This window comes from Pristis pectinata, chromosome 9 (assembly GCF_009764475.1).
Source record: "Pristis pectinata isolate sPriPec2 chromosome 9, sPriPec2.1.pri, whole genome shotgun sequence".
Taxonomy (NCBI): domain Eukaryota; kingdom Metazoa; phylum Chordata; class Chondrichthyes; order Rhinopristiformes; family Pristidae; genus Pristis; species Pristis pectinata.
In genome coordinates this window covers 80,717,809-80,741,559 of record NC_067413.1, presented here as the reverse complement: position 1 = coordinate 80,741,559, position 23,751 = coordinate 80,717,809, and the positions used below count along the sequence as shown (strand labels likewise).

Sequence of the window (23,751 nt, the reverse complement as noted above, 5' to 3'; positions counted from 1 at the left end):
AGGGTATTCTGAGGGGAGAAGGCGAGCAGCCAGAAGTCTTGGTACATGTTGGTACCAATGACATAGATAGAAAAAGGGAGGAGGTCCTGAAGGAAGATGACGGAGTTAGGAAGTATGTTGAGAAGCATGACCTCCAGGGTAGTAATCTCAGGATTACTGCCTGTGCCACGTGCTAATGAAGGCAAGAACAGCAGAATCAGGCAGATGAATGCGTGGCTGAGTAACTGGTGCAGGGGGCAGGACTTCAAATTCTTGGATCATTGGGATCTATTTTGGGGGAGGTTTGACCTATACAAAAAGGATGGGTTACACCTGAACTCAAAGGGTACCAATATCCTGGCAGAAATGTTTAATATAGCTGTTAGGGGGAGTTTAAACTAATTTGGCAGGGGGAAGGAAACCAGGGTGTTAGGGTCGAGGAAGAGGAAAATAGAAACAAGTCAAAGATAGTGTGCAGCAAAGATGGCAAGAGGACAGGCAGGTGAAAAGACAGGATAATTTGCTGTGCAATAGAAATATAGCGAAATCGGTAGCAGATGCTGGTCTGAACGTACTGTATTTAAATGCACGTAGCATTAGAAATAAAGTGGATGACCTTGTAGTACAGCTGCAGATTAAAAGATATGATGTTGTGGCCATCACAGAGTCATGGCTTAATGGTGGATGTGATTGGGAGCTGAATGTCCAAGGGTAAAGAGTGTATAGGAAAGATAGGCGGATAGGTAGAGGGGGTGGTTTGGCCCTGATGGTAAGCAATGATATTAAATCACTAGAAAGAAGGGACATAGGATCAGAAGAGGTAGAATCCTTATGGGTTGAGTTAAGAAACTGCAAGGGTAAAAGGACCCTAATAGCAGTTATATACAGGGCCCCAAACTGCAGCTGGGATGTGGATTACAAGTTACAGCTGGAAATAGAAAAAGCGTGTCGGAGAGACAATGTCAAGATAATTATGGGTGATTTTAACATGAAAGTGGATTGGGAAAGTCAGGAAGGTACTGGATCTCCGGAGAGAGAGTTTGTGGAATACCTACGGGATGGCTTTTTGGAGCAACTTGTTGATGAGCTTATCATCAGGGGATCGGCTGTTTTGGACTGGGTGCTGTGTAATGAACCTGAGATGATTAGAAATCTAAAGGTAAAGGAACCCTTAGGAAGTAGTGATCATAATAGGATTGAGTTCAGTTTCAAATTTGAAAAGGAGAAGCTGATATCAGATATGTCAATATTTCAGTGGAACAAAGGAAATTACAGTGGCATGAGAGGAACTGGCCCAAATTGATCGGAAAAGTAAGCTAGATGGAGGGACAGTAAGCTAGATGGATGAAATTTCTACAAGAAATGAGGAAAGTGCAGGATAGATATATTCCAAGAAAAAAGAAAATTATGATTGGAAAAATGGCACAAATGTGGCTAACAAGAGAGGTTAAGGCTAAAATAAAAACAAAAGGGAGGGCGTATAAGGAAGCAAAAATTAGTGGGAAAACAGAGACTAGGAAGCTTTTAAAAACTTACAGAAAGAAACTAAGAAAGTCATTAGGAAGGAAAAGATGAATTATGAAAGGAAGTTGGCAAATAACGTACAAAATGATACTAAGAGTTTTTTTAAAGTATATGAAGAGTAAAAGAGAGACACGGGTAGATATAGGACCGATTGAAAACGATGCTGGAGAAATTATGATGGGTAACAAACAGCTGGCAGAGGAACTAAATAAGTATTTTGCATCAGTCTTCACTGTGGAAGACATCAGCAGTATACCTGATAGTCAGGGGTCTCGGAATAGAATTGAGTACAATCAAGATTACTAGAGAGAAGGTGCTTGGGAAGCTGAATGGACTAAGGACAGATTAGTCTCCCGGACCAGATGAAGTCCACCCTTGGGTTCTGAAGGAGGTGGCTTTAGAGATTGTGGTGGCATCGGAGATGATTTTCCAGGTATCAATAGACTCTGGCATGGTTCCGGAGGACTGGAAGGTCACAGATGTAGTTCCACTGTTTAAGAAAGGAGGGAGCAGCAAAAGGGAAATTACAGGCCTATTAGTCTGACATCGGTGGTTGGAAAGTTATTGGAGTCGATCCTCAAGGACGAGGTTATGAAATACCTAGAGGTGCATGACAAAATACATCCAAGTCAGCATGGTTTCTTTAAGGGAAGATCCTTCCTGACCAACTTATTGGAATTTTTTGAGCTAATATCAAGTAGGATGGACAAGGGAGAAGCAGTTGATGTCGTGTATTTGGACTTTCAAAAGGCCTTCGATGAGGTGCCGCACAAGAGGCTGATTAATAAGATGAGTGCCCATGGAATTACAGGAAAGATATTAGAATGGGTAGGGCATTGGGTGATAGGCAGAAAGCAAAGGCTGGGACTAAAGGGATCTTGTTCTGGTTGGCCGTCGGTTACTAGTGGTGTTCCGCAGGGGTCAGTATTGGGGCTGCTTCTTTTTACATTGTATATCAATGATTTAGATTATGGAATAAATGGTTTTGTGGCAAAGTTTGCAGATGACACCAAAATAGGTGGGGGAGCAGGAAGTGTTGAAGAAACAGAAAGGTTGCAGAGAGACTTGGGACAGTTTAGGAGAATGGGCAAAAAGAAAATGGCAGATGAAATACAATGTTGAAGACTGTGTGGTTGTATACTTTGGAAGAAGAAAAATACGGGCAGATTATTATCTAGATGGGGAGAAAATTCAAAATTCGGAAGTGCAAAGGGACTTGGGGGTCCTCATGCAGGATACCCTAAAGGTCAACCTCCAGGTTGGGTCAGCGGTAAAGAAAGCGAATGCTATGTTGGCATTCATTTCAAGAGGAATAGTGTATAAAAGTAAGGATGTGTGATGAGTCAATCTGGAAGGCACACTGTGAGGTTCCACGATGCAGACCAGTAAACACAAAGGAACAGGTCTATATTTCCAAGTTGGGATTGTGCACAACTTGGAGCAGAGCATGCAGATGGCGGCTTTCCAATGTGCCTGCTGCCTTTGTCCCGGGTTGTAAGATTGCTCATTTGAGACTAAAATTAGGAAGGATATAAAATAGGTTGGCTTGCCGTCACCTGATTAACACCGTTGGACTATTAAAACTACTATGACTCTGAGAGATCCAAACTCTTAATTCATTGAAAGTCAACATGGAGGTTCAGAAAGTTATCAGGAAGGCAAGTGGTAGGTTATCTTTTATTATGGGAGGACTTGTGAGCAGGAGTAAAGGTGTCTCATTATGTAGGGCCTAGGTGAGACTGCATCTGAAGTATTGTGTGCAATTTTGGTCTTCTCACCTAAAAAATAGATATACTTGCCAAACAGGGAATTAGTGAAAATTTACTAGACTGGTCCCAAGCAAAAAGATGATTTCTAGATGACAGAAGTTGAAAAAAAATCTAGTACTGATAACATAGTTAAAACGTGCATTATATTAGTAACCAACATTAGGTCCATCTCTTTCTGCAGTAACAGCATTGGGTTCCTTTGTCTCATTTCATACCCTTTGTCACTGAAACCTAACTCATTCACTTATCTCATGATTCTACCATAAATTTCATCCCCACTAGGTTTCCAAACTCCTCCTCACATCCCAATATATTCCTAAATACATTGCTACATATCCATCACACGTCCAGGCTCAGAATGTAAACTGAACTTGAAATTTTATTGTGTGACACAATATTTTTATGTTACATGATAACTTTGGAACTAAAATCTGATTAACGCCTTCATATATACTCAAATTGTTATTATAAATCCTCTGTGCATATGACACTGGCTGTGCAGTTAATCAATATGCAAAATAAAATTGAAACTGTTGCAGCAGCCGTGAATGCAGAGCAAGGGCCTCACTGGCTCCAGTTCGACAGCCTGTCCTCACCCCTGTCACTGTTGAGGAATCTACCAATGATGCAAACCTTGAATCCTCACACATGGCCTCAATGTTTAAGCTAAAGCCCTTCTTCTTTCTCACAGAGGGGCAATGGAGTTGACCAGGCTGATCATTTTCACAGGTATCCTCTCCCATCACCACTTGAAGCAAAGCTGCTCCCGATCTGCGCCACTACTTGGAATCAATGCTTCTACCATGGGCAGAGACTGCACTTTAAAGTTGGTGCTTCTTGTATGACTTTGTAGCTAATGTGTGTTTTTTTTATTATTGTGTAGGAAGTCTAAGGCATTCAATGTGTGTTAAACGTGCAAAGAAAGATTGCTTCCCCATGTTAACAAACTAAACTGGTGCAGATGGTCCATGCAGAAACGTTTCGACTCGTGTTTCCTTGTCAAGAGGTGGTGAAGGCTGGGTCACTGCATAACCATTTTATGAACTTAAAAGATTCAGAAGGTTCTCTGCCTCAATGCCAGGAACCTTCTTTGTTCTGAGTTACTTTGGCACTGCTAATGAACATTCTTAATGGCTTCCTATGATTTATTTGAATTTCAGCATGAATTACAGGCCACATGAGAGTTGGCATATCAACCTTTCAGACTGCAGATTTGAAGCCTGGATCTAATTTGGCCTGGTCTCAAAGAAAAGGCTTGTGTTAGTGGGTAACTCAAACCATTTACACAGGGATTAAAGATACCAAAAATAATTTCCTTTATTCTGGTAACATTGGTACAGACATAAACAGCTGTGGACACTACATAAGGGAACATTGCTGTTACCCTAGATACACTGGCTCAGATAGTCACATGGATTCCAGGAGGGCAGACCCTATCATTCATGCTGGCATTGACAGCCTATGGGCATTACAGCTCAGTAGCTTAGAAGGTATAGTGGTTCAACTGGCAAAGCTCCAGTGATCCCGGTTCAGTCATGGACTTTGGTGCTGACTGTGGAGAATTTTCCATGTTCTCCCTCTGACAACATGGATTTCCTCCAGGTATTCTGGTTTCCTCCCACCTCCCAAAGATATGTGGGTTGGAAGATTAGTCGGCCAATATAATTGTCCCAAATGTGTAGGTGAGTGTAGTGGTGGTGATGGAATTAGGAGGAGTTGCTGGGAATGTGGGGAGAATAAAATGCAATCACTGTAGGATTAGTATAAATGGATGCTTCATTAGCCCGGACTTGGTGGGCCAAAGGGCCTGTTTCCATGCTGTATGTCTCTATGACTTTGCTGTGTCTGTATTTTTGAGTGTAAGTGCAATGATTTTGAGGACCAAAGTTGTCTAAAGGGTGAAAACACGAATTTACCATGTTTTTTCAGCAGGTGCCAAAATCAGGTATTAGACTCTGCACACGCTAACGAAGGGCCTTTCACTTTTTCTAGGTCCCCTCTAGATCATTGTCTTACTCAGAGCAGGCCTCAGGTGTGACTGGACCAACACAACCCATTTTAATTATATAGGGAACACATTGCTTGTACGTATATAGATTCAGTACTAATTTTCAGAACACAATTGAATAAATAAAGAGGAAAAATATTGCAGTATGAGGAAAGAGTGACAGAGGGGCAGGGAAGTGAGCTGTCTGGAGGTGGTACTCATTAGAGCTGGTGTGATGAGCCAAATGGACTTCTGTACTGTGAGATTTTATGAAATGAAAGCTGTTCTCAAAATCACACCAGTATATAAAAAAAGTTTCTGTATTATAACTCTTCCATTTGCAATGTTTAAATAAATAATAGCTATTAATATCTTTCCTTTAGGGAGATATCATTTACACTTATATAATGCTATTTTTGCCCAGAACATGTTGAAAAGATATTTTATGAAGTTCTCTTGAATTGTCACTTCTATTTTGTAGGAAAATTTAACAGTCCATTTGCACACAAGCAAAGGGCACCTGTGAGATGATGATTTTGCAGTCTGTTCCAGTGTTGTTAAACAATGAATGCCTGTTTTGATAGTTGGAAAACTTCTTGCTCTTTATTTTTGCAATGGTGCTGTGAAATCTCTTCAACTACCTGAGTGGGTAGACGGAGTCTCAGTGTAATAGCTGAAACCTTTGATTTTGATGGAAATCTAAAACAGGTGGATCAATTTGTAAACTACACCTGATTTTTCTTGGCATCATCTTCAGGGAGGTAGCTATGAAATTCCAGAATGATTTCGACAAAACATTTATTTGGGAACAACAATGGCAAATGAGAATTAATGAAGACAGCTATTGGTGCTAGTTAAAGGAAAACATGCTCATAGCATGATTAAAGTTTAAATAGTGAAAGGGACTGAGTGCTCTTAGTAGCCTTGACATGAAATATATCCAAACTGGTCCAGATGACCAGATGAAGGGTTTCGACCCGAAGCATTGACTGTCCATTTCCCTCCATAGATGTTGCCTGACCTTCTAAGTTCCTCCAGCGATTTGTATGTTGCTCCACATTCCAGCGTCTGCAGTCTCTTGTGTCTTCAAACTGGTTGTTTTATGCCCACCAACGTTGAAAGTTCTGTCTACTGTTTCATATGAAGAGTGGCACCTCCATTACTGCAGCACTCCCTCAATAGTCCTACTCTATGGCACTTGAACTGCCCAAAAGTTGTGGTTTACCACTGAATGTAGTTGTCACTTGTGTATTAATCGCTTGAAAGATACTATTAGTACTCAGGTTAATTTGGGGTTTCTACTTTTTATCTTGAATCTGTGCACATACTGTTTGTATTATTTAGTATATTATTTAATATATATTATTTAAAAATATATAAAAATTACTTAATATCACATATTATTTAATATATCATCTCTCCTTTCCAGCCATTATGTATGTAATGGGAGCATTGGGCCCTGCAGCAGGATATCTTCTTGGCGGTGTATTGATTGGCTTCTATGTAGATCCCAGGGCTGTAGTTCAGATTGACCAGAGTGACCCACGCTTCATTGGAAATTGGTAAGAAGTACCAGAAACCTTTTATTTCCATGTTTTACCATGAATTAATGTAATTGATGCCTATTCAGAACAAGTTGAAAGACCCATTAGTTTTAGCTCCATTAGAATGGAACTGGTCATTAGTTGTAAACTTGAAGGCCCCTGAATAACAAAACTATGGAGGCATTGATTCAAAAAGGATGATAGCTACTGAGAAGATTTGTAGAAGGGTAGAGAAATATGTTTTAACTTGGCACTCTGGGGGATCCTATATTATTGTGCCATTTGGCAGACAAGGGCAGGACTCTATGGTGTTTTCTCATATTTCTTTACCACATAGAAGGAGGCCATTTGATCCATCAATCTCATTCCTCCCACTTATTTCCCTGTTACCTATTCTCTCTCACACACCCATCAGATCCACTCTAATATTCCCGCCATTCACCTGTATTTGGGGTAATTTACAGTAGTCAATTAACCTACAAATCAACACAAGTGGGAAGTGGGAGGAAACCAAACCACTTGAGGGAAACCCATACAATCACAAAGAGAATAAGCAAAGCAGGAGCATCCAGGATCAAACCTGGGGTGCTGTAGCTGTAAGGCAGCAGCACTACCTGCTGCACCACTGTGCCGCCCTTTTTTTAAAAATAGGATGTTCCCCAAACCCTGCTGCAAACCCTGTTACATTCATATTTTGTTTTCATATTTTATGCAGCCAACCCATTGTCCATCATGTCTATTGAGGCCTGTGTCCCTTGGATTTCAAGTGAGTGGAGGTGAGGGCTGCAGCAGTGTGAGAGAGTAATAGTTTTAATGGGGATTGGGGTACCAAAGATAGAACTGAAAGTTGAACAGATTGGTCATTGTGGGAATGCTGTAGTGTAAGGAGAGCTGAAGGCTGGACTGGTGAGTTTTTAAGGGTTTATTTGGGAGAGCAAATTTTACAGGGATGATGAAATAGATGAAAGCAATCTTGAATTATTGACAATTTTTATATTGGACATACCCACTGCAGTCCGGAAATCAATAGAGATGCAGCTAAAATGGAGGAGGTAAGGCTTCCTGTTTGTTACATACTGGTCAAACTAGAGCACATATAATTGTATCCAGTCTGTTTGCTTTAAGAGACACGTTCATGCATTAAAAGTGGTGCAAAGAGCCAGTGTGAAGATTGAGCGTTGTGAGGAAATAGTCGATAGGCTAGCAATTTACGAACTCAAAAGAAGGTGACGGGGTGATCTTACACAGATATACAAGTTATGGAGGGGAGATATCAGGATATTTTCCTTCAATCAAAGATTCATCAACATGTGGAATATATTTTTTTAAATTCATTTTTTAAAAAATTTTATTTACAGTGTGGTAACAGGCCCTTCCGGCCCAACGAGTCCTCGCCGCTCATTTTAAACCCCCATATTAACCTACCCGTACGTCTTTAGAATGTGGGAGGAAACCGGAGCACCCGGAGGAAACCCACGCAGACACGGGAGAACGTACAAACTCCTTACAGACAGTGACGGGAATCGAACCCCGATCGCTGGCGCTGTAATAGCGTCGCGCTAACCGCTACGCTACCAAGAGATAAAAGGACCAAGAACCCCTTAAGAAGTGGTTTGATGCTGTGCCGAATTATTCCAGTTGAGCCAAGTGATGTTCACCAGTAATTATCTTGTCATTCATCCAGTTTCAGAGTTTACTCATCAATGAAGACACTTTTGCCATTTGCGTTTTGTGCCCTGTCATTCTCCCATTGGATTCAGGTGGGGTGCTCTGCTGGCAAGGGCAAGAGAGAGATGTTGTGAAGCAGGAAGGCAGTGCTGAGAAGCCAGTGGAATGGTCTTCAGCACTCAGATTTGTGGTTGCGAGTGAGGCTGAGACAGGAAAGTGATTGGGACAGAGAAGCATGAAGAGGTGAGGTGTAATATTTTTGCAGCTCCTTCATCACCAGGATACAGAAAAAAAACAAAATCAGTACCTTTCTAGGCTCCTCAGCAGTGGCTTCCCCAGTAAGCCTCCTCTCTTAATCTCAAACATGAACAAAATTTTAGGTTTGCACTACACTAGGTGTTCTTATTGTTAAGATTCCACAATGTCATCGGTGCTTGATATGCATAGGGAACACCCTATCCTTGGGCAGGTCTCTAGTCACCTGCTCAAAAGAACAAACTAAGTTAATAACCCATGGAAAAACAATGGATTCATTAGGGGCAAGGCACCGTGGTCATCCATTTGATGTTTGCCACGTGGAGAAAGTTAAAAATTTTCCCTTAAGTTTCTGCTTTAGTTGGAGGCAGCTATGTATATAAGAAATTCCTGCCTGGAAAGTCATTGCTGAAAGCATTTACTGTGCAAGTAATAGCTTCAGAAAGTTGTATCTGAAATTAGTTTTGTTGGCTTCAATGGAACACATTTTAGAAGGTGATTGCAATGTGCTGATCCGAAAGTTGGTGAATTTAACCGTCAGCTGAGAAATTGGACTTTGTACTTTTGAATGGCAATGGAAAAGAACTAGAGTAGAATTGCAAGAGAGCTGTATACAAACTGATTGATTGTTTCTGTCTTACACTTGGTAGTCCTAACTTTTGATCCAATCAAAGGCAATCAAATGTCAGTTTCTTTTTGGGAGGCAGAAACTTCTTGAAATGGTGAAACTGTCCATTACAATCATTCATTGTGTTAGATTTGAAAAGGCTGAACTAGTTCATACTTTATAATGAAGTTTCCATCTGTGAATCAGATTTTTGTTTATTTTTTTGTTGTGATATATAATTATGAGAATTGGGGACTGAGAAATCTGTTCACACAGCTCCAAAACAATCAGCACTGTGTAATGGAGATGATCTTTGTGCACATTTCTGGATGTCCAAGTGATCTTGGGAGATATTTTAAAAAATTTTATTTACAGCGTGGTAACAGGCCCTTCCGGCCCAACGAGTCCACGCCGCCCATTTTAAACCCAAATTAACCTACCTGTACACCTTTGCAATGTGGGAGGAAACCGGAGCACCTGGAGGAAACCCATGCAGACATGGGAGAACGTACAAACTCCTTACAGACAGCGACAGGAATTGAACCCCGATCGCTGGCACTGTAATAGTGTCGCGCTAACCGCTACGCTACTGTGCTGCCCCAATTTATCCATTGACTTTTTGGCAGGATTTTCATTTGCCCTGGTATCAAGCATCCCTTGGTTGTACAATACACAGAATTCATCTACAGTGAAATTTTCAACTTCACTCTTCTGAAACTATGCAATTTGAAGGGCCAACATTCAAACTGCATTTTTTGTCCTCATTGAAACCTGTGAACTCCTGCAGCCTCAAACATGTGCCCTGACTGTGCTGGTAAAGGTCGTGGTCATGGTTGTTCACAGCTTTCTACCTCAGGTTCATTCAAGACAGCCACTGATGATTTCTGTCCATTCTCAGAGTTTGCTACTTATTGCTGCTTTAGGAAGATCACCCAAATTCCATACTCAAAGAGAGGGAGACATCATCCACCTTTTCTTTCGCCCACAGCAGCAGGCAGATCCAGCGGCGGCATTCCCCTGCAATGCAGGTCTCTCCAAGGTGCAGGCATTCATCGAATAACAGAATCACAGGTTACAGCACAAAAGGAGGAATCATGCAAGGGAAACCCAGCTCATTCCACCCACCCCTTCCCTTCCTATAGTTTTGCAACTTGATTTCCTTTCAAGTACTTACCTCGATTGCCTTTTAAGCTATGCCACCACTGCTCTCCCTAAGCAGTGCATTCCAGATTCCAACCATTCACTCTGTTTTAAACAAAAGATGCCAAATGGTACAGCTGGTAGAGCCTCTCCTTCGCAGCTCCAGTGAACTGGATTCATTCCTGACCTCTGATGCTGTCTGTGTGGAGTTTGCATGTTCTCCCTGTCACTGCATAGATTGCTTCCGGATGCTACAGTTTATTCCCACATCCCAAAAATGTGTAGGTGGCTGGGTTACTGGGCCACTGTAATTTGTTGCTAGTGTGTAGGTGTGTGGGACAATCTGGGGAGAGTAGATGCGACTGTGGGAAGAATAAAATGGTTCGGGGCAGGATTGGTGCAAAAATGGGTGCTTGATATTTGGTGCAGCCTCGATGGGCCGAAAGGCCTATTTCCGTGCTGTATCTCTTTCTGACTCCACGACTCGTCTTCACTTTTATTTTTTTTTGCCAATCATCCACGTTCCATATCCTCTGCTTTTTTTTACTAATCCCTCCAGCCATGAGAAACTGTTTCTCTCCATCCCCTCTCTCTTGATCATTCATGGTTTTAAGTACCTCATCAGACCCCCTCACAACCTCTTCCATTCCAGAGGGAACAACCCCAGCGTCTCCAGTCTATTCGTGACCTAAAATCCCTCATCCCTACAATAACTCTGGTAAATCTCTTCAGGACTCTCTCTAAGGCTTTTCCATATTTCCTCAAGTGTGGTGTAGAGAATTAGATACATACTACATTTGTGGCTGACAAGTGTTTAGTAAAGTTACATCCTGACTTCCTTGCTCTTGTACTCTGTACCTCTACTTATAAAACCCAGAATTCTTCCTGCTTTTTCCAACTACTTTCTCAATCTGTACTTCCACTTTCAAAGATTTATGCTACTCCCATATCTCTTTGATTCTGTACCCATTTTAGGACTGTGCCCCAATTTATATTGCCTTTCCCCATTCTTCCTACTGAAGAGTACACCACATTTTTTTGCATTAACCTTCACCTGCCATATGTGTGCCCATTTAACCAGCCTGGCTCTATTCTCTTGAATTCTATTATTATCCTCCTCAAGTAGTTCTCCATGTCTCCATGCCTCCAGGTTTTGTGTTTCTGAACTCATACTCGTACAGAATCCTTCATGGCAACCCCCTGTCAGGAACACTTAACTGAATCCCGAGTAGTCTCTGTGGCTTTCTTGCACAAAGAATGTGCTTTCTGTCCAGCTCCCTCCGGAAGCACCCTCTCCCATCATTGCACCTCATAAATGCACATTCCATAATACAAACAACACTTTCCTGTATTGTGGTATCTGCCTTTGAGAATTGGCTCCAAAGTTTGCACCTGCTGGACTCAGCTGTGACAACTTGCAACACATCGTTGGGGAACACTACATTGAGACTAGCAATGTTATTTCTACTGTGGCATTACGCAGGGAACTCTGACAATACTGTTATGTGAACCTCTCAATTGAAATTCTCCCTCTTTATGCAATTTTCAAAAACAACAGTATGGTGACCTACAATACTTATGTTAAAAGGTAGTAATGCAATTTTTAGATAGTCTAAGTGTAGATTATCTTCCATTTAAGGATGATATAAGACAACTGAATATTTCTTCCAATTGATAATAGTGATACTGATCACCAAACAATTTCTCAATCTTAAATATTTGTGTGGAATGGGGTTGTACTGTTTTGTGCTCCTGAGATAGGCTCCCACTGCTTTGCCACAGGTCAATAGGAAACTAGTCTTGGTCAACCTTGCTATCGGTAAATATACTTTGTTTTTAAATACTTTCTTGTCTTTATTGAGTTGTTGTAATATAGGATTTCCAAAATCTGCTATGTTAATGTTTTACTGGAAGGTATTGGTTGGATCATGCTGATGGCTACCAGTGATTCCATTGACAACTCCCGGGTAGCTGCACATTCCATGTCTAAACTTCTGTATCTGCATCCTGCAGTGCAACAGTACAGAATACACAGGAGGTGAGAGGCAGGCACATTGACTTTTCGCTCTGCCCCTGGGCTCAATGTTGAGTGCAGTGGCTTTCCAAAACCTATTGAATCAAGAGGCCAGACACACCACATACCTGACAGGCCAGCTTTCTAGTGCAGCTCCTTTCATTTGAATGGGGTCTCCCACATTCATTAAAAAGGCAAATGTTGCTTATTTCACTTTATATTTATGTTTTTGTTAACAGTAATTTATTGTTTTCAACTTTATTTTTAATAATTTTAAAGCAATTGCAATGCCTGATTATCAGAGACAATTAAAAAGAACAAAATATCCCTTGAGCATGAGCATAACTGTGGTCTCAAGATCATTGGGACCTGTCTGGCTGCAAAAGATTAAATGAGTCACAGGGTTCAAATGTTGTTGGGGGGGGTGGGGGAGTGGGGGAAGCATGAGTGAACGTAGAACACTACAGTACAGTAAAGGCCCTTCGGCCCACAATGTTGTGCTAATATTTTATCCTGCTGTAAGATCTATCTAACCCTTCCCTCCCACATAGCCCCCTGTTTTTCTATCATTCATTTGTCTATCTTAGAGTCTCTTAAATGTCCCTCCACAACCTCTGCCCCCACAATCTCTGCAGGCAGTGCGTTTCACGCACCCACCACTCTCTGTGTAAAAAACATACCCCTGACATCCCCTTTATACCTTCCTCCAGTCACCTTAAAATTATGTCCCCTCGTGTTAGCCATTGTCGCCCTGGGAAAAAGTCTCTGACTGTCCACTGGATCTATGCCTCTTATCATCTTGTACACCTCTATCGAGTCACCTCTCATCCTCCTTCGCTCCAAGGAGAAAAGCCCTAGCTTGCTCAACCTATCCTCGTAAGACATGCTCTCCAATCCAGGCAATATCCTGGTAAATCTCCTCTGCATGCTCTCCAAAACTTCCACATCCTTTCTATAATGAGGCGACCAGAACTGAACACAATACTCCAAGTGTGGTCTGACCAGAGTTCTATAGAGCTGCAACATCACCTCACGGCTCTTGAACTCAATACCCTGACTAATGAAGGCCAATAGTCCATACACCTTCTTGACAATCCTATCAACCTGTGTGGCAACCTTGAGGGATCTATGGACGTGGACCCCAAGATCCCTCTGTTCCTCCACACTGCTAATAGTCCTGCCAGTAACCTTGTATTCTGCCTTCAAATTTGATCTCCCGAAGTGTATCACTTCACACTTATCCGGGTTGAACTCCATCTGCCACTTCTCAGCCCAGCTCTGCATTCTATCAATATCCTGTTGTAATCTACAGCAACCTTCTACACTACCCTCAACACCACCAACCTTTGTATCATCAGCAAACTTACTAACCCACCCTTCCACATCCTTATCCAAGTCATTTATAAAAATCACAAAGAGCAGGGGTCCCAGAACGGATCCCTGCAGAACACCACTGGTCACTGACCTCCAGGCAGAATACGCTCTATCTACCGTCACCCTCTGTCTTCTATGGGCGAGCCAATTCTGAATCCACACAGCCAAGTTTCCCTGGATCCCATGTCTCCTGACTTTCTGGATAAGCCTTCCATGAGGGACCTTATCAAACGTCTTACTAAAATCCATGTACACCACATCCACTGCTCTATCTTCATCAATGTACTTTGTCACATCCTCAAAGAATTCAATCAGGCTCATGAGGCATGATCTGCCCCTCACAAAGCCATGCTGACTGTCCCTAATCAGCCTATACTTCTCTAAATGCCCATAAATCCTGTCTCTAAGAATCTTCTCCAGTAATTTGCCCACCACTAAAGTAAGGCTCACTGGTCTATAATTCCCAGAATTATCCCTACTCCCTTTCTTAAACAAAGGAACAACATTTGCTACCCTCCAATTATCTGGCACTACTCCTGTAGCCAGTGAAGACGCAATCATTGCCAAAGGCGCAGCAATCTCTTCCCTCGCCTCCCGTAATAACCTTGGATATATCCCGTTCAGCCCTGGTGACTTATCTATCCTAATGTTTTTCAATAGTTCCAGCACATCCTCTTTCCTTACATTGACATGCCCGAGCATATCAGTCTGTCGTACACCGTCCTCACAAATGTCAAGGTCTCTGGTGAATACTGAAGCAAAGTATTCATTAAGGACCTCCCCTACCTCTTCCGACTCCAGGCACATGTTTCCTCTTTTATCCCTGATCGGTCCTACCCTCAGTCTAGTAGGAGGTGAGATTGAGCATTATCTGGTCCATTATGTTTCTTTTTAACCAGGCATTCTATATTGTTTGTAGACATTTATGCTTCATATATTTTAAGGAAAAATATTTTCCCATTATATTTTTCATAACATTTTAGATTCAACATAGCATTCAGTGTTTCTTCTTCTTAGGCAGTCCCTCGGATCAAGGATATATAATTGATTTGTGTCCCACAGCAAAACAAATTTGCTAAAGATATTGCTTGGCCTGTTGAGTGTTTCTCGCATTTTCTGTTTTTATTTCCTGTTTCCAGCACCTGCAGGTTTTGCTTTTCTGATTTCAAGTTCTCTTCACATATTTTGTCATGTTGTCTTGTTCTCTCTAAAATTTCATAGGTGGAGTGGATTTTTGCTTTGTGCGATTACCATGCTCCTAGTTATAGTGCCAATGTTCACTTTCCCTCGAAAACTACCACCTCGTCAGAAGAAGAAGAAGAAAATAGTCTCGAATGATTTGAACAGTGATGATGAGATGATGAAAGGGAAAGCTGAGAGCAGAGAACACAAAAGAAGCGCCGTGACTTCCTCCTTGGGTTTTGGAAAGGACATTAAAGGTGGGTACAATTGACATGTTATTTTGTGTAATTAATAAGGTATGGCTTAATTGAATTGTATGATTGTGATCAACACTTCACAGGCATATTTTTATTAAACACAGCAATGCAAGGTGTTGCAAATTCTTGGGATTAAAGGCATAGGAATTCACTGTATCTTAAAACAACATTAAAACAACAGGCTCCCTAAAACAATTTTGAAGAGTATTTTAAACATCTCCAAGTTCAGCAGTGATATTTAAGGATGGTGTTGTCAGGCTCCTTCATGTAACACCGCAGTGTATTCAGAACAGCAAGTATAATTGTTCGAACGTCTTGCTGAGAGACACAGCTGAGCTCCTGAACCAGTGTTTATAGTTGCAAGCTCATAACACCTCCAGCACACTTCCAACTACTAACTAGTGTTGCTCAATTTAATTGGGGGTGCACCAGTGATTCCTGAGGACAGACAGGTTCTTCCTAGATTTACTGACAGGAACCTTGAGAAACTTCTGAATCACACATGATCCACAGAAGGGATGTTGTTTGTTCAAGATGGCAAGGTTCTCTAAGTCTGCAATTGCTAACACTATTACTTAAAAGAAATAAGAGTTGATTTTCTGAGCTACTGGTAGTAGCTGATAAAAATACTTTGGCACTATTCACCTACATTTAGCAAATGTATTTCCCTGTGCTTTCTATTACACTCAGCAACTCCTGGCCTTCTTATGCAAAGGTGAAGAAATCTTTGTAGAATACCAATTTAGTACAGGGGCAGACAACTTTCCATTGAAAAATGAGAATCCCTATTTTTATAGGTTTGTTGGCAACTGTGACTGAGATCCTTAAGGCTACAGCCCAGCTGTTCCTAGCAGGAAGTTACAAGGATATGTCTCTGAATGCCTGCATTTTGATGAATGGCTAGTCTGCCTGATCCTGCTGATGGATAGGTAGATGAAATCTGGTTTTATAAATTAAAAGATGTCAGTGACCTCCCAAAAGTAGCAGTAAACTTTAATATGTGACATGTGTCAACAGCTGTGGGCTGAATTGATCCTGAAACTAAGTTGAGAATGAGGGTGACCTTGACTTCCATTATGAGACAGTGTGTATGAGCTTGTACTTGGGGTTTTCTCAGGTTATGGACATGAGTGAGGGCCATCTTGTGGAAGCATAAGCTGAATAATCATTGCACCTCTGAGAAATGTAGATCAGAGCGCGCCTCCCTGTGGAGTTTAGATAGGTAAGGTATTAGGTGCTATCTCCTGGACCCCGTGGGTATTTTTGGTGCATTGGGTATTCTTTTCATGTACATGTCAGATCTAGACAAATGCCTATTGTAACTCAATTTTGGGTACAGTGAAATGTTTGAAAATGCAGTGTAACACAGGTGTGAGTGTGTAGAGTGATGTGCAAAGATCTGGCCTTGAATGGAGGTTTGGTGTGATTGGCTCATTAGTTAATGATCTTTGTGAACTTTCAACATTGTTAAAAAAAGTGGATCTTCTGTGATTGAACAGCATCCATTTTTATTCAGGCCACTGTGGATAATGAATTATGAGTGTTGCACAACTGCTGATTGTCATTTGGATTGATTTTGGCAACGAAAATAAAGTGTTAGGGAACAAGGAAATCTCACAGAAAAATGAGCATATGAATAGTGTTAATGAATGGTGTTAAGACACCAAAAGAAATGTGCAGATTTGTTCACATGACTTCCAACTTTGCAATGCCACTTTTCTCAGTACTGTGCGTGTGTATTTCTAGACTAAGTATTTAAGTATAGCTTTTTTCTCCAATGTAATGGGCAGTGCAAAATTATCCCACGTTAAATGAAGTATATTGCATCTGTGACCGACATTCTGGTTTTAATTCATGGATAAGAAAGACAAAGGTGGCCTAGTCACTTTCGTTATGAATGTTAATTGCATTGCAAAGGAAGGCCATTAATAAATTGGTATTGCATCTGTCTAATTCTGCACATTGCCACCCAGCAGTGGAGCAGAAGTAAGCAAGAAAATGGACGCAAATTGTAATTTATGAGAGAATTAGATACACAAAACAAGTGATAGAGGATAGAAAAGTTTGAGTTTAGTGTACAATGAAGTTTGAGCTTTGGGTCAATTTCTTTTGACTGGTACATCTTGATGTTCCTATGAACAATTCATGGTGTAATAAAGTGCTCTTAATTTTTTTTGGACTTGCTTAATTTTGAATCATTTAGCGCACCAGCGCATATTGTTTTGAGTGTCTGACAATTCACATCTCCACAGTTCTATTGTCAGAAAACTAAAGGAACTAAAGCCTCTATTACTACATGAAAGAAGTTGTGAAAAAGTTTCGGATTGGTTTATGTTCGACAAAACCTAAAAGGCCCAGACCACAAAAAAACTTATTTGTCTTTCTTTGTTAACTGTCTCACACCATGTTGGACCTTCTGCTACAGCTCCCAAATTTTATTCCTTCTTTCTTGGTCTTGTTTCTTTTTTAAGCATTGTAAACCGCACTCCCAACTCCCGTCAACTCTCTTCCTCATTTCCTGTTTTACACACTTCCTTTTTTTCTCCATCACTTTAACATGCACCTCTTTTTCTTTTGATTTTCCTCTGTGTTCATTTGCATCCATCCATCAATCCCATTTCCCCTCTTATTTCCCTGCAAACCATTCTCTCTCATGTGCCCATCAACTCCCCCCTAATTCCCCTGCCACCCACCTACATTAGGGGCAATTTACAATAGCCAGTTTACCAACCAGCACAGCTTTGGGATGTGGGAAGAAACCCGCAAACGTAGGAAAAACTTGTGGTTATGTAGAGAGCGTGCAGATAAAATCCGAGGTCAGGATCAGCTGGAGCTGTGAGGCTGCAGTACTAACTGGTACACCACTGTCTCACCCAAACTATACGTTTACGGACTTCCCTTGCTTTGGATTTTGTTTTTGATTGGAAAATTCCACTGCCTAGAAATTGGACACATTTGTGTGATTTAGCACATAAAAGCAGTTCAGTGCATGATTTAAGTTTCTACCATTTATGTTAAAAGTAGAAATTGGTCCAGGCATTTCTGTGCAGAGATTTTTACAGCATAACTTGCACGGCTGCTGAAGCCACCAATTGGCATGATGCTCATTTCCAGCTTTAACTGCATAAATTGGGCTTTTGGGATGCAACTTGATCCTTTTGTTGTTCATTCAAAGTTCTACTTGCAATATATTGCACTACTTTACGGCTTTATTCTTGATTTAAAGGGACACTGTTGATGTTGGGACACTTTACTGGGCACCTTCAGAACTTATTGATGGCTGCTCAAACATCATAAAAGGTCTTTGGAATCTGTTGCAGCCCAAAGTGAGTGTTCTCACTTTGCTTACATACTCATGCAAAGAACTCCTAAGTAGTCACATCAATGGGACCTGTCAAAGTGGTGAAGATTGACCATGTGTGGTGGACTGGTGTGGTGGTCAGGAGGTATACACATGTCCATTAAGGAAGCACCTTTCCTCAAAGTATTCAGATGCACTACACCCTTTCTAAACTTGTCTGATGGACAATTCCTTCACAGGATCAGGTTTTCCAAGAGCGTCAGAAGAAGGTATATGTTCTACCGAGGAGAAGATAAGCTGAGGAAGCAGAGTTTATATGTTCACCCCTCACATTTTCCTCTATAGGTGCACATGAACTATTTGGTACACATCACATCAGTGAATGCTCTCTCAGCTTATTTTCTGAGAAACGTCTGAGTGACAGTGTTTGTTAAATGATCTGGAGCTCTCACCAGGCTGGCTGGCTAAGAGAAGCCTCTCTCTATAAGGAGTCCCATTTTGCCTTTACAGTGGCAGTCTCCCTCCCCCACACTGCAGGGGGATTGATGGTATGGATGTTCATCAGGAAAAATTCCCACTAACCAAGTATTGCAATGACTTGATGCAGAAGCTGTGTTACTAGTTGAGTGGCATTTATTTAAAAGACAATTGACTTCTTGGGGGTGAACAAAAGCACTTTTCTTGTTCTTGCTTGCTCTTTAGATGTAGTCCTTATTTCTGACATTGAGGCCTTTGGACTTCAGCTCAAGATCAATGGCTGCTAGAAAGCAAAGTAGCCAGAGCAGTTGGGAGTCATGCACTTTATTGCAATTTGATCAGGTTGGCATTCAGTGGGTATGGAGATCCTTTGAATGATTTATATTTCAAACCATTCATGTTCAACATCATACACCAATAAGATATCTTTCATGGTATTCCTTTTGAAGATCATGTCAATCTATTGCACAAATGGACCATTTCAGTTGGGCACAGCTGTTAGTTAGCACGTGGTTTCACACAGCTGTCAGCAAGTTGATCCGGTCAATGTTTCCTGCCATTTCCCTGCACAATCCATCACTTAACACCAGAACTCTCAAAATGGAGTCTGCCCATGTAACTCCCCAGCCAAACGGAATCTCCAGCAGAAGTGGCACATTGCAAAGGATTTTCCATATCATCAAACAATCGTCCTCATAATTTACTGCATCTGCCATGAGTTCCTGTCTCAGGTGGTTATAATAACCCATGTTAGCGTAAAAGCAGGTGAGAAAAATCACAAGGAAGCAAACAACCTCACTTTGGGACTTGAGTGCAATCATTGCCAAAACAACAAGAGACCAATGGCACCAGACTGAAGATCACAAAATATTGTTGACTGCAAATTAAGAGAGAGGTCAACACTCAGATCAAGAGTTGCCTGGGGCACATTCACATGCATGCATTTCATTCCTCATTGAGGTATGAAAGCCTGTGCAGATATGCCAGTAGACGCCACAGCAAGTACAACTTACAATGACTGTTGCAGTCTGCACAATGTGAGAGCACATTTCAATAGTGCTGGTGTATTCACAAGACTTTATAACAAACAATGGGTGAAATCCACTACATAAGAGAGACAAGAGAGGGAAATTAGAATTGTGGGCCAGTTATAAACAAGAATAAACTAGAAGTAAATTTTCTAAATTTTGAGAAGACAAAACTTACTAAGCTGAGACATGATTAGGTAAAAACAATCAGGACTCAACTGCTTGAAGGCAAATCAGGGACAGAGCTAACAAAGTCATTCAAGAAAGAGATTCAAGAGGTTCAAGATAAACATGTTTCCCATACAGAAAAAGGGTGGGACTGTCAAACCTAGAGGGTAAGATATGACAAAAAGCGAAGCTTATATCAGACATCAAGAGCTCAATATTGTAGAAAGGCTGGAAGAGTATAGAAACGCTAAGGAGAAATTAACAGGGAAATTGAGAAAGCAATTACATAAACAACAAAAGGAAATATTTTCTTTTTTCTTAAAAAAAGCACTTAAAAGTTGTGAACAGTTCTATCAATTCTCTTTATGTTATCTGCTGCAAGAACAATGCCAGCTTATTTAGCCACTTCATGTAACTGAAATCCCTTGTCTCAGAAACCATTCTGGCTTGAATTCCTGTTTTGCATAGCGATCATCCTCCATGTTAGCTTTATAGGCCAGTTTAATATAGTTTGTGAGGAGGCAGTTTCAGAATTAATTGGGTGTTTGGAAAAGCAAATACAAATTATGAGGCCGACAGAGAATATTGGTCCACAAAGTCAATGATTTTTCCCTTCTGGGTCCTTGTTGCATCTAACTTATGCAGAGATGTTTGGGCTTATGTAGTGCTGCCCAGAATTTTCTATTCTTGTAGATTTTGAGCAGCTGCATATTTTTGCTTTTCAATCTCACCCAGTTTTGATGTCGCTCAGTTTTTTTTCTCTCCACAGATGTTGCCTGAGCTGCTGTCCTTCCCAGCGTTCTCCTTTAGATCAGATTTCCAGCAACAGCTGCCTTCTGTATCTAGAGAAACAAAGGGCTGCAGATGCTGGAATCTAGATGAAAATCACGATGATGCTGGAGGAACTCAGCAGGCCAGGCAGCATCCGTGGAGAAAAGCAGGCGGTCAACGTTTCGGGTCAGGATCCTCCTTCAGGACTGAAGATAGGAAAAGGGGAAGCCCAATATCTAGGAGAGAAAAGCAGAGCAGTGATAGGTGGACAAAAGAGGGGAGGTGGGGTGAGCATAAGGTGGTGATAGGTAGATGCAGGTAAGAGATAGCGATAGGCAGGTGTGGGGAAGGAGGGGAGAGAAGATCCATCAGGGGATGGGTCAAAGGTAAGGAGAGAAAAAAAAAGGATGGGGGTAGAAAAAAGAGAGAGAGGCTAGGGAAGGGAAGAAGAGGCATGGTTGGGGGTTGGGGGGGATGGTTGTGGGATTATTTAAAGTGGGAGATTTCAATGTTCATGCCATTAGGCTGCAAGGTTCCAAGACAGAAAATAAGGTGCTGTTTCTCCAGTTTGCACTTGGAATTCTCCTAGCAGGGGAGGTGGCCGAGCACTGACATACCTGTGATAGTGTTGGGGGGGGGGGGGGGGGGGTGGAGTTAAAGTGACTGACAACGGGGAGATGCAGATCACGATTACGGACAGAGCACAGGTGTTCTGCAAAACAGTCACCTAGTCTGCATTTGGTCTTACCAATGTAGAGGAAGCCACATTGTTTCTTTGCAAATAAATTTTAATTAAACTTAAGCATTATAAAATTGTAAGTTTAACATTTTATGGAACACATGCCTCCCCAATGTCCTCTCAGAAATACCAGCAATTCTAGGCTTTTAATCTTTAGATTTTCCCTCTTAGGTTTTCACGTGGTTGTGTTCCACACTGTCTAGCAAAAAACATCAAGTTGTAAAGACCCTGTTATGTCTGCATCTGTCAGCATTTTGTTGCCTTATCAACTTTTAACAGTTTTGAGAATTTTTTTGGCTGGGCATAATTCCTTTTTGCCTCAGTTCATGTGTTCTTCCTACTTTTAATGAAATCTTCATGGTGCCTAATTCACATCCATTTTTAAAATATTATTTTGGCTGCCATCCCAATTGCTTAGTTGGAGAGTGCAGTCCTGAAGTGAAACAAAGGTATTTCAACCAGGAAAATCTGCACCTGCTAGGTTTGCTGCAAGAAGGCAGTAAATTGGGGCTTGTGGTCTACATCAGGGAGGAATGTCCTGGGTCTCTCCTGTTTGATTTGCAAAGGTCCCCAGAGAAGTTCATATTGTCGGCATTGCTCCCATCACAAAATAGCTCACCAAAGCTCACCATCCAGATCCAAATGTGAAAAGCATTCAAATGTTCCCAGAGGTTGCAGCACGAACTGCCATCTTCAGTAGAGCAAGCAGGGTTAAAAAGTGTGGGAGGTGAAGATGCTTCTGTTATATATTGATGAAGAAATAATTAAAGCCAATATATTTTGATTTCTGGGAAAGGACTTTTAAATATTAGATCCAGAAGTTGGATGTGCTCAAATTCATGTGTCTTGTATGTGCAGTATGTACCTGGACAGATGCCAGCAGCAGAAGACAATAAATTAGTTTCTCTGCTGCACTTGTATATCAGTGCAGAGCTGTGATGGCTCCAGAGGAAACTTGTGCAGCAGCAGATCAGCTGGCTGGGATGCTGACTCTGAATTGGAGGTGAGAATGAGAAAGAATGTAGATGAATTTCTATTACTACCAAGTGCAGGTGACTCCCACATTATGGAGGAGTTGGGTTCCTAGAAAACCACCTGTATCACGATTTTCCATAACGCAAGACCTATTTCCCATTGAATCCCATGTTATAAGTGGAGATTTGTTCATATGAGATATTTCTCTCTCAATTTTATTGACGATAGTACCGCAGCTGCTGGTTCACAGTGGCAGGGAGCCACATAAGATATTGCCTTGTCAGTTTCCAAAGCAAATCTCTTTAGTGGCCAGCAGCTGTGTTTGGAGACACAAGCGACTACAAATCCTGTAATCTGGAGCAAAAAATCAAACTGACGTCTGGAAGGTGATAGATAGATAAGGGACTCACCAATCACTGGTTGTACTTATCACCTTCCTTACTTATCAGCTTCCAAAATCTGCAGCCTTTTGTGTCCCCACTTATCATCTTCCAACCTTCAGTTTAGGTTTACAAGTTGCACTTAAACTTGTTCGACCTGTTGCAGATATCTTGAGGATAAATAATATGGAAAACTCTTGAAAAAAAGCTAAACAGCAAAATGAATCTACCATGCTTAAAAATAACGCCACATTATCTGAGCATGTATCAAGAAATGCGAATTAAAAATAAATAAAAAAAGACAAAATTTGTTGTTTCTTTCGCATCCTGTTTTTGTTTACATATTTTCCTAGATTAATTCCATAAGAGTGAATTTTACTCCATATCTCAGATTTTTTTGGCTACTGATTTTCGAATTCCATAAAGGCGAATTTTTGTAACCCGATCAGCCGTAACGCTGGGTTTGCCTGTGTGCTCTTTCATAGTACAGCAGTGTTGACACCACTGTTGCTTTGTGGTATAAAGGAGTGTATTTGGTAGGAACCACATCAGACTGTAACACTGCTCAGCTTCTGCAAATAATAACTACATCAATCTATAAATGCTATACTT

General features: G+C 41.2%; 1 protein-coding gene across 2 annotated transcripts in view; it reads left to right on the top strand.

Annotated features, from left to right (window-relative positions):
- The window catches only part of LOC127574236 (solute carrier organic anion transporter family member 5A1), a 125,081-nt gene that overhangs the window by 64,254 nt on the left and 37,076 nt on the right, over window positions 1–23,751 (top strand). For both annotated transcript variants that reach the window (XM_052023060.1, XM_052023059.1), the window contains exons 2-3: window positions 6,689–6,821; window positions 15,083–15,300. In XM_052023060.1, coding sequence (XP_051879020.1) covers window positions 6,689–6,821; window positions 15,083–15,300 — 351 coding nt within the window. The remainder of the gene's footprint in view (window positions 1–6,688; window positions 6,822–15,082; window positions 15,301–23,751) is intronic.